Source organism: Capra hircus, chromosome 6 (genome assembly GCF_001704415.2).
Source record: "Capra hircus breed San Clemente chromosome 6, ASM170441v1, whole genome shotgun sequence".
Lineage (NCBI taxonomy): Eukaryota > Metazoa > Chordata > Mammalia > Artiodactyla > Bovidae > Capra > Capra hircus.
In genome coordinates this window covers 81,490,270-81,502,396 of record NC_030813.1, presented here as the reverse complement: position 1 = coordinate 81,502,396, position 12,127 = coordinate 81,490,270, and the positions used below count along the sequence as shown (strand labels likewise).

The 12,127-nt window shown below is 32.7% G+C and overlaps 1 protein-coding gene across 5 annotated transcripts in view; it reads left to right on the top strand.

Annotated features, from left to right (window-relative positions):
* The window catches only part of EPHA5 (EPH receptor A5), a 411,524-nt gene that overhangs the window by 350,920 nt on the left and 48,477 nt on the right, over positions 1-12,127 (top strand). For all 5 annotated transcript variants that reach the window (XM_018049506.1, XM_018049505.1, XM_018049503.1 and 2 more), the window contains 3 exons: positions 6,222-6,289; positions 7,559-7,684; positions 8,393-8,578. In XM_018049506.1, the coding sequence (XP_017904995.1) occupies positions 6,222-6,289; positions 7,559-7,684; positions 8,393-8,578 (380 nt within the window). The remainder of the gene's footprint in view (positions 1-6,221; positions 6,290-7,558; positions 7,685-8,392; positions 8,579-12,127) is intronic.

Below are 12,127 nucleotides of genomic sequence, written 5' to 3'. Positions count from 1 at the left end.
GGCATCCAATATTGAATTGATAATCTTCAATGTAAATGATATATTAATATGTGAAATTTCTAAAATAAAGTTATTATTTGCTCCTTGATATTCACTTTTGTCTATGAATACAAAAACATATATATATATATATGTGTGTGTATATAAAACATCATGCTTATTATAAGTTCTGAAATATCCCATAGTCCCCAGGTGGCTTTTTCTTACATTTCTTGAATTCAAACACATTAGATTATTCTCTTCATTTATTAGGTTTCAAGCTTTCCAATGCTTTTGTGCACTTACTGCTTCTGAGGGGTGTGCATGACAAGGAAAATGGAGTTCACTATTCTGAAAATAGAGATGTTAAATTCTTATTTTGTTGATTTACTTACTCTGATTTTTAGGAAGTCATCCTCATTCTTTTAGAAATTATTATTGCTTATTTTTAATAATATTTAAAATCAGAAGTACAAGGGATAAATTCTTCTTTCATAATTCAGAATATAAAACTAAAATAAAACATATTTTTCTGATAAAAATGGTTGTAAATTACATTGAAACATTATTTTCTTAAATGTTTCAAGGAACTATTTTTCTTTAGTTTAATTAACTGAAAGTTTCTTGACATTTGAAGTGAACAAGGTTTTCTTTTTACATACATTTCACTGATTATTTCATTCATTTACAGCAGATTTCTGCTCGGGAGATATGTGGAAATACTATTCTATCTTATAGTTAGGAAAAATACATAGAGAGTAAAAATCATCCCTTATAATTCTAGACCCTCATTTAATGTGCTCATGGCAGGCAAGTGTGAGGTTTTTCCACACAATAGATAATATATTAATTTCCAGTTGAAGGCTTGCTATATAAAATGTAACTATAAACTGCTCCCAAACCCATTTTTATAATACCTGTGGCACCTCAGACCATAGGAGATATTAAATGAGACTACTCTAATTGAGAAAATCATTGGTCATATGAGCTAGTTCATTTATCCATGAATTATTTTAAAAATTAGTAGGATATTTCCTACTCTCTCATTAGAACACAATTTGTTGAAAACAGGGAGACACAATCCTTACTTGTCATACTTTAGAAAGTATATTTCATGTCAGAATTCTAAGGTAATTAAAATTTAACTCAGTAATGAAGAGGCAATGATTCATCTTTGAATTCTTTAAAATATTTCAGATTATTCATGTCTTCCCACTATTGCTAATTCTGGAAGGACTTGAAGAGCTTATTAATGAAACAAATTACAAATTCATATACACTGCATTATTTTGAAAGTGTTGTTTATAAGTTTTTTCTTTATCTTTTAGGATATAGAAATTAAAAATTATATACAAGGCACAAAAAAAGACATAAGTCCACTTCTCACATTGCCGTTAGTCGTAAGGAGGTTAGTACGCTTGATAGAATGTGAGATGGGAACACAGCTATGTTTGCTATATTTCTGTAGTATAATCATCACTCTCATTTCCTGTGTAGGAAAAGCATGTTTCCCAAAATGAGTATATTTTCTTTTAAAAGTGTATCTGGTAATTTTCAGTAAATGATAATACATGAGTTACAGTTTTGTGTAACTTATATTATCTGTAAGAAAATCAAAATCCCGTACCTCTTATACAAATGCTAGCAGGACCGCCTATATATCCAGTATCCCATTTTACTGCATTTGCACTCACATTCTTATACATCTGTGGTCCTCAAAAATAAAGCAATCTATTTTAAGTATTTATTAACTATTATTAATAATAAGTTAATATTCACATTCTTCTTTATTTTATGGGGGATGAGTTACCTGAGCTCTTATTAAAACTGCCTTTTTTCAGTTAGAGAGAAACTTGAAATGAAAAGGTCAAACTATTTTCCCACAAAATTGTAACTTTTTTTTTTTTTAAGATGCCAGCAATAAAACTTTAAACACAACATTATGCAGTGGCTGAGGTCATTATTATGTCAGAGCAAGAGTGTGTACATATATGAAGAAATATGTTTTGAAAAGAGGATACAATACAAGGAACTTTTCTATAAGCAAGACATATTGACTCTAATGTTTGCTAAAACATTTCCTTTTGAATATTTTTACTGGTAAAGCATTTCTTAATCCATCTGGACAATACAGCAGCTGTAGGCATGTCCATTTCTGAGCCAGGTACTGCATATGCTCACTCTTTCAAAAACATCAAAATGCAGAACCATTACTTCTTTCACCATTGCTTCCTCCCCACCATATTTAGAATTAAGGAAGGAAAAAGAGTGTTTATTCAGTGTTCATTTCAGTAGGCTAAAATAAAGAAAAATCTGATTTTGTGGAGGTTATTGTGGAATAAGGATCTACAATCTCCTTTTGCTCTTTTGTTCACTCATCTCTCCTCATTGTTCATCATAGTGTCATTTAGAAAGTTCTGATTCTTTTCTTCACTTGGTACTCTTTGAGGGCTTTACATTCCTACCTTTAATTTATTATCTAATCCTCAATTTACATCTGAGAAATAAATTAGTCATTAGTACCTCCATCCATTCATAAAGATTATTATTTACTATTCCATGTCTATGGAAGTTTCTAATATCCAAATTTAGAATTAATGGCTTGGTCTGTTTTTAAAAGCAACATTAATATCATCAAGTTGTATTATTAAATCTTTAGGATAGATATGGGAAATTAGATTGATCTCCAAATTAACCATGAAATCACTTATATATTATATAGAAAGCGTGACTCAAAGCCTTTTAATAAATTTCATTAATGAGGATAAACTATGCCTACATTTAATGCAATTTCTCATGCCCCCTCTAGTACTAAAATAATATCATTTTCTAGAAGAAGATATGTATAAATGGGTAGAGGATGATTCCTCTAATTATATTAAGATATTTTCAGCACAGTAATATCAAAATCCGTTAAAATTGTGATTGAAGCAAAATGAAGAAACTGTTTCTTTTCTGTTCAGAAAGAAAAAAGGTTCCAGAAGATGGCAGTTGTAATTTATATATGGACGGGCATACTTACTGACTGTGTCTGATGGGTTACAATGATGTATCTGGACAAGGTACAGAAAATGATACTGAATGAACAGGCTTCCTGCAGTGCTTTGTCAGTGAGGCTGAACCACTGCTTGAGTGCAGTCTCTGCCAGCTGCACTTTTACTTGCTGTATCTTGTTGAGGTTTGTTTTAATGGTGCTTTGGGGGTTTCCAGAACTTAATTTTATATGTTAATGTAACATGCAGCCATATATGTTATAGAACTCCAGAGAAGTCCATAGTCAGAAATAACTCCTTCCTATTGCCCTCCTGACTCTCACCCTAGGTATTAAAATGTTAACTGCTCCTCAACAAGATATTCCCAAATCATTTTTAAGATTAGATCCAAAGTTTTATTTCCATTTTCATATAAGAATTTGCATTACATTTAAATATTCATGAGACTTATTTAATGATAAAGACTATTAGAGGATACAAGTTTCAAAGTTTAATTTTTTTCTGAACGTAGGAGAGCTGAAGGTTGGATGGATGTTTGTTTTCTAATGTAAACTGCAAGAACTTGTATACTTTTTAAGTCTCTTTAGAATTCCTCTAATGAAGTTTTCTGTCAGTGTTATTTACATAACGTAAATCTCAGGATGATTTCTCACAATTGTATGTAGAATATTGTTAATAATAAAAAACAGTATCACTGCTTTCTGTGTGAAGGCACATACATCAATTGAAAGAAGAATGTAATACCTAAAATTATGAACAATATTAAAATAACTTAAATATCAGCTTGAATAGATCAACTGTTACTTCAGGATGATATCATGTATTTATTTTTTCTCTCCATTTCACTGTTGTGAAGTGATTCAAGATGTCTTGCATCTACGTGTTTTGAATACTATTTGAAAGGCCACAGATTGCCATTGTGTGATGCTCCTCACCTAAGAACACTATATGTATTAAGCACATTATTTCAAGTTTATTCAAATTTTGCTAACTGTAATTTACTAATAAACTGCTAGTTCTTTAACATGATAAAATTAAGATAACTATATTTTTCATCAAAAATGGCACAAAAACAGGTTTTGTAATCTATTTTGTATTATATGTGTAATTATACACTAGGAAAGATAGAGAATACAATAGGTTTTATTTTTACATCTAAATATACACATATTTAAGAAACATTTTAGAATATGAAACCAGGAACAGTCCCTCAGTGCATGTCAGTTGGCCACTTCCCTTACATTCAGTAGTAGTTTTCAGTCAACTTTTTAATGAAAATAGTTTGTCAACCTGACATTTCAGCAGTATTTTCTTTATGCAGAAATAAGTGAAATTTTGTTCTTGATAAACAATTTTTTTCTAAGAATTTGTAAATAATAAATTCACCTCCTTAGGAATTTCACTAAAAGTAGTTAAAATATTTTTATTTTGGTCAATTGTTTTAATGTTATATTGTTGTTCATGTACTTTAGTATTCATCAGCCTATTCTCTCTCAAACACTTGTCATTATGTAGACTCAATCAGAATATCATCCACTCATTCATTTATTCATTTCATCAGCGTGACACATATTTTTGGTGCCAAGTCCGATCTAGGTGCCAAGTGACTTGAGAAATTTATAGATGAACAGTAGTTGCTGCTATTTAAGAAACTAACAATAAAACATGAGAACCAAAAAATATTCTCAAATGACTATGTTGTATTGTCGACTGGGAATCTCACCATGAGAGGAATACTGAAAACTACTGGGTTCATAGTGAGGAAGATTGAAATAAGCAGTGGTAATGGGGGGAAAAAAAACATAAGGCAACAATTGAACTGGACTTGGAATAATTGGAGATTGTTAAGAAGAGCATGCTAAGTGTAGGAACCAGTATATAGGAACATATGGAAGCATGGAGAAGTATCCTGGAGATGAGGTAGGAAGTGTGCATTGGGGCTACACTTAGGAATCTTTACATTTGTATTGAAATGTTTTCAGGAGAGAGGTAACATAATAGCAGGGTACTTTATTTATGGTAATGTGGCTATAGCCATGTCTAGTATAGTTCAGGAAAGCAGTTATAGAATGCAAGGGCATCAGTTCAGAGGCACTGATAGTAATCCAAATGAAAAAATAACAAGGCTTTAATTGAAGAAGGGGTAGAACTAATGAGATGGACGAGATGGACCATAAGATTTTATGTTATATAATGCTTGGAATTTGACAGCACATTTATTGTGAGGTACACAAGCATAGAGCTTTGATCTTAAGGTACTAAGCCATGGAAGTGTTATTGAGAGGAAAAGAAGGCAGCAGATCAAGATTGAAAGTAAAGAGAAAGATATTGTTGTTGTTGTTTTTTTCCCCAAATCTTTTGAGTGGAATGCCTGGGGAATATTCCTATAAAGTAAATCTACAAGGAATAAAAATGTAACTCTCGAAAGGATAAAATCAGAGGGATAGAGATTAATTTAAATTGATGGAAATGGATAGATCTACAGTAGAGAACCAGAGAAGCCTGGGCAAAGGACATTGGGAATTGTCCATATAAATGAAAAGAGCAGTAAGAAATATCAGAAAAGGAATAGTTAGGGATTTCAATTAATCATGGATTAAAAATTAAGAAAAAGTCTTTGGATTTAGAGATGAATATGTCATCAGTGAACATTAGAGGGGAAGCTTTTTGTAAGTAATAAGAGCAGGTCGAAAATGACTTACAAATTAGTAAGAAGAGAAAAACAGGAGAGACCAAGAATTGGGGAGTGGAGCTGAGAGAGTTTGCAAACCTTGGGAACTTGACAGTGATCTCTGAGTGGTTGCAAGGGGAAAAGAGTCAGCAGAAAAACTAAAAACTCCAAAACAAGAGGAAAAAAAATTTAAAAATGATAATGTAAGGTGCTGAAAGGAGGAGACTATTGAATCAGAGGCATATTGGGACAGCTCATCTGAAAAAGGCAGGCAGGGGCCTCAGAGGTGGTTAAAAAAAGTAAAAGAGGAAGGCAACAGAGAAGTGTCTGGTGTGTGGTGTATGGTGAAGTGATGTTTAAAAATAGATTTGGAGAGCTTCAGACTTCTCAGTGGAATCTGGGCAGAAATAAGGGATATTGGCTGTGGAAATACGATTCATCCAAGAGTATTGGTGTTCCATCCTGCTGGTGTGAAAATCACTTAAGATTGCAGTCATTTCAATTGTGTTGTGTGCTTCTGGGTTTGACGTGATTCACCGCTTGGGAGATGTGGCTAATGTTGGCTCACTCTATTCCAGGCGGTGTGGTTACAGCAAAGCCAAACAAGACCCAGAAGAGGAAAAGATGCATTTTCATAATGGGCACAGTAAGCAAACTGTTAAAAAAAAAAAATCAAAATAAAGCAAAGTAGGGGAGACTTTATTGTTACTTTGGCTTCTTTTCAGGCAAAGATTTGTAAAAACTGACCAAAAATACTGTGTTAAAAAGTGTGTTTTTGTACATTCCTGGGCTTGCAGTGTTGCTGGCTGACCCTGGGCAATAACGTAATGGTTTTTTCAGTTCTTTAAAGCAAACTCTTTTATAATAATGAAAACAAAAACTTCTTGCTTTATAAAAAGTTGTTATATATCAAACTGTATTTCCAGCCAATTCTAATTCCTAGCAATAGTCACTAGAAATATATCATTAGATAAAACCACCAGAATAAATGAATAAATTTTTCCTTTTTTTTTCTACCATTTTGGCAGGAATTTCCCTGAGCAGATCCTGTAACAGCAACCTTGGTTCAAATGACTTGAAAAAGATTATACTTTTAAGAAATACAGAAAATCAAGTTTTATTCATGAGCTTTAAAAATTAGCCTAAATGGGTTCTAATTTTATTATTATAATATGTTCATTTTTAGATAAAGAGTACAGTGTGAGTTGATTTGCCAAGTAAATGACAAAAAGAGTGGGGTTTTTCGTTTGTTTGTTTTTGTCATTCTGCCATATCAAAATCATAAAAGAATTTTTTAGTCCATTTTTAGTCCTATCTTGTTTAATGTTATTTATTCTCAAAAAATATCATTGAAGATAATATTGGTAGTCTTTAAAATGTAATGAAACTGAGGCTCATAGAATATGAGAGACTTGTATAATGCCCTGCAGTAAAAAATAGAGTGAATTTCTTTTTTTCTTTTGACTTCTATAACAGTCATAGGACCAAAGCACCAGAAAATTTGTTTTAAATTATTTTTATAAGAACTAAATCATCTGTGATGAGGTTTTAAGTAAAACATAATAGAACAAACCAACGACTAAGCCAATAGCATTTCATTGTTCAATTTGGTAAGCAAAAGTGTCTTAGTTTGCCTCAGAGACTGACTCCCTGAACATTACTGCTAAAAGATGTATTTATTCAAATAGGTCCTCACATATGCACTTCATGTGCATGCCAGCAATCCAGATTTCTACAGTTATAAAAGTGAGATAGTTGCACAAATGACTCCTATAACTCAGGAGAAGAGTCTGTCCTTGCAGCTCTGCCACTTGTAGAAATTACAGATGTAAGCCATAGTTGCACGTTAATAACATTTATAATTTCACTCATCCATCACCAGTACTTCTATTTTAATGCCCGTTTATTTTTGCAGTTAAACTGCCAGGAGTAAGAACTTATATTGATCCACATACCTATGAGGACCCCAATCAAGCTGTCCATGAATTTGCCAAGGAGATAGAAGCTTCATGCATCACCATTGAAAGAGTTATTGGAGCAGGTAAGACAGTGTGTTTAATTCAGACTTTTAAGGTGTTTATATTATAGAGTGTAATATATCAATGTTCTGATCTAACTCAAGATGTTTTTAATCTTCTGTAATTGTCTTGCTTTCAAAGTGATATATAATTGATCATATTTTACTACTACCCTCTGCATAGCTCATAGTTAAACCTGCAAATGTCTAGCTTATGAAAAAAATAAACCAGCAAAAATAAATATTCAAACATGGTGTTTTACTATCTACTATTTATTATATTTCATACATATGTAATTTGTAATGCCTAGAAAGATTTACAAAATTCAAATATCCAATTATTTTGTGTATGGGTCATCTCTTCATTAAGATTGTTTCCTTTTTGTCCTGCTATGATCTTTTCTTATTTTCTCATTAATGTCACTGCTAGAGTAGAAAGCAAAGGAAGAAGGAAGTGGTTTTCAGTCAGTTGCTTTTGGTTTCTTTCTAATGTTTCCATTAAGGTTTCTATATGTAAGGCAGATGAAACTAATAACCCCCAAGTGTTTCATGGTCACCCATAGGTGTTTTTTCCCTATGGACCATTAATGTCTTTCAGCAATGACAAGGAAATTTGGACTCCCATTTAATTTTGTTTTGTCTAAACCTTACTATTCTAAGAGAACTTCAGATTACTATTTTAGAGTAAAAATGTTTAATGAGTTTATGTGTTTTCTACATCTTTATCACAAGGTGAATTTGGTGAAGTTTGTAGTGGACGTTTGAAACTTCCAGGAAAGAGAGAATTACCTGTGGCGATTAAAACCCTTAAAGTAGGCTATACTGAGAAACAGCGCAGAGATTTCCTAGGGGAAGCAAGTATCATGGGGCAGTTTGACCATCCTAACATCATCCACTTAGAGGGTGTCGTGACCAAAAGTAAGTACAGTGGCAAACTATGCATGTGTGTGTGACCATAAATATCTGAATTTCTTCTACCAGGTTATTGTTAATTTCGGGATACACAGAACTCTGGGCATGATAATTCTAAGAGTTTCTCTGATATTCATAATATGTGTCCTATACTTCAGTGGGTTCTTGTCAAAGCTGATCTTCAATGTACCTGAATTTCTGTTTATTATTTTAAACATATGTATTAACTCAATTACTATGAATTCAGCACCAGAGAAAGTGTATCCAGATAAAAGAAACAGTAAAAGTATCATTTTTTTTTTCCTCTTGGCTCTTTCACTTTTTATCCTAATGAAATATTAACTTCAAAGTTTCGATTGAGGCATTGAAGTTTAACATTTAATAGGATTACTGTAACCATAGGTGCCTGCCACCTTTTAAGTGGCTCTTTATAGCCAGCTGTATTTCTTTTATTCCTTTTTTTGGTTGAGATATTTTAATAGTTCTAAAGAAAGCAATAGCCTCAGAAGACTGGGAACATTCCTTAAGACTAATTATTTTGTTAAAGCAAATCCTGTTTTTACTCAAAAATAGCTAAAATTTCACATCTGTCAAATTCTTGTTAATTTCTTGTAAATACAGTTGTGTGTTGAGTGTTCCAATATAAGGATTTCAAATAATTTTTCAGTCATCCAGTAAAGTAGTTATGTGACACATGACTGACACCTTTATTTTCTTTTAATCCATTTTTTTGTTGCCATTTTTATGTATTCTCTTTCCTTTCCTTATTCCTCATACCCTTCATACCACTTGTAAAATCATCTGAAACATTCGGCAAGGAGCACTCTTTAAACTTTTCTTAAACATTGGTTCAACTTCTGTTTGCTATTAATCCAGTTTTAAATGATACATGCCAAATATGCATAGCAGCAATGTATGTTCAATAAGTGTTCTTATCCTGCAAAGTAATGTAATTGATTGGATGTCCATTTCTGCCATTTTGCTTTTAAATATGGAAAACAAAACAAAAACAACAGCAGCAATAAAGATGGCTTTTTCACAATAAAGAGGAACAAAAGAAACAGAAAAAAAGTATCTGATTTATTACCAGTTAATTCTCAAATCATGATTCATTCGCAGTAGGTCACAGGTGAAAACACAAAAGAAAAAGATCTTAGCTAAGAGTATCATGTTGATGCTTGACAGAGCTTTTGAATCAGCCTGTTTTGCTGGAAGATTGTTTTTCTCTATGAATCAGAGAGATACACATCTCCAGTAAGAATGCCTATAGAGGAACGTAACACAGAAATAAAATTACCTGCAGACATGTGGGTTTCTTCAAACTTAGATGTGTTTCTTTCCTCCACTTGATGCCTAAAAAAAGGTAAGGGGCAGGGGCAAGAGGCAAATGAGAGACAAATAAAATAATTTTTTGAAGGAATAAAAAGATTTTACAAAAATCATGTCCTATGATGAATGGGGAGGGATATATTAAGTTAGAATGTGATGTGAGGGAGAGTGTCAAAGGGCCAATAAAATGAAATCAGAACTTGAACGGGGCTATATTCTGTCTGAGAGGAAGGACTTTGGAAGGACATTAGTGATAGCATATACCGGGATAGATGCTGTGGAAACAGGAGTTAACAGTGATTGAGTAATCATTTGCTATGCAAAAAAGGTATTATCTATTGTAAAACATACTTCTTAATGACAGTCACAGTATAATAGTATACAAAATCTTTGATTTATTTTATGTCTTCTTTTCATCCTTAATATAACTGTTAAATTTCACTTCCTCAAATAAACACTGACCATGACTTCCTCAAGGGTATATGTGAAACTAATGGCTGTATGTAGGCAGCCAATCTACCCTGTAATGAGTTAAGCTTTAATGTGTAGAAGAATGTCAGATCACTATTATGATCACAGAAGGCAGTACTGCATAATGATCAAGAACATGGACTATGGATCTATCCACTAATTTTAATTTTGCTTCTGCCATGAACTACTATGTGGCTTTGCACAAGTTAGTAATACATTCAGAACCTGAGTTTCCTCACTAATGACATGGGATAAGAATGCCTCATAGTGATGTTGTGAAGGTGACTTGAATTAATACAAGTAACGTTTAAATGGGCATGACACAGAGCAGGTAATTAATAAATACATGGTTATTACTTTTCCACTTATCTCTCTTCTTGTGCTCTGAAATTCTCCATATCCATGTCACTACTAATCCATTTTAATTGATATGTTAACCCTGCCTACATTGCCTCTTTCTCTGAAACCTAACTACCTTTGCAGTTCCTTCAAAACCTTATTCAAATTCTATCACCACCTCCACAAAATAATTCCTCATCACTTAACCCTGAAATAATCTCTCATTCTTTTGCTGCTAAGTCACTTCAGTTGTGTCTGACTCTGTGACCCCATAGACGGCAGCCCATTAGGCTCCTCTGTCCCTGGGATTCTCCAGGCAAGAATACTGGAGTGGTTGCCATTTCCTTCTCCATCCTTCTTTTGAACACTGTGCTAATGTAAGGATTTTTGTAAATTTCTGCAGTATTCCTTACTTTGTCCAAACCTCTTATTCAGAACTTTCATTTATTTTTTTCTCTTGCATATATATTTTTAGCTCCCTGGCTAAAAATATTTGCTCCTTGAAGAAGCAGAAACATCCTAATTATTATGTAAACCCAATACACTTAAACTTGAACTAATCCATGCCACTTTAGTTAAAACTTTGAGCCTCAATGTCACACAAAAGAAAAAATCATGCCTACCTTATAAAAATTTTATGCAGATGAAATTAAGATATGTTTGTGTGTGTGAATAAAACTGAAGATAATTGTAATAGTGAATAAGCATTTATTTTCATCTATTTAAGTAAATGCATCAGATAATAATAGTGTTAGTCACTCAATTGTGTCCAACTCTTTGAGAGACAGACTCCACTGTCCATGGAATTCTCCAGGCAAGAATACTGGAGTGGGTTGCTATTCCCTTCCCAGGGGATCTTCCCAACTCAGGGATTGAACCCAGGTTTCCTGCACTGCAGGCAGATTCTTTACCATCTGAGCTATCAGGGAAACCCTCAAATAATACTAGACCAGATCCAAAAATTCTTAAAGCTAATATTCACCTACTTTTAAAGACCCTTAATTTATTACAGAACTTGTTTTATGTGAATGGTCCTGGCTGAGACAATAAAAGACAACTAAACTTCTCAAAGTAAGACAAGTGAATTTGTCATATACTATTTTATATGCATCTGAGACTTTAGTTTTTGGAAGCAAATGTCATCATCAACAAATGATCATCTTTAAATTCTGTAAAGTCTAGTTTAAAAAACCAGGACTGTGGTTGAAAATACAGACTTAACATTTCCAGTCTTCTAATCGAATATTCTCTGTGATGTTGCTGCCATAAAGTTACACATATGTGTAAAGCAAAATGTAAACATTTAAAATGTTTCTTTGTCTTATTTGTTCTATATGAGTTGAAACTGTTTCCCCCTAATAAATGTAGCTCTTGATGTTCAACCTAGAAAGTCTTCAACTTGTTTTTAATTTACCA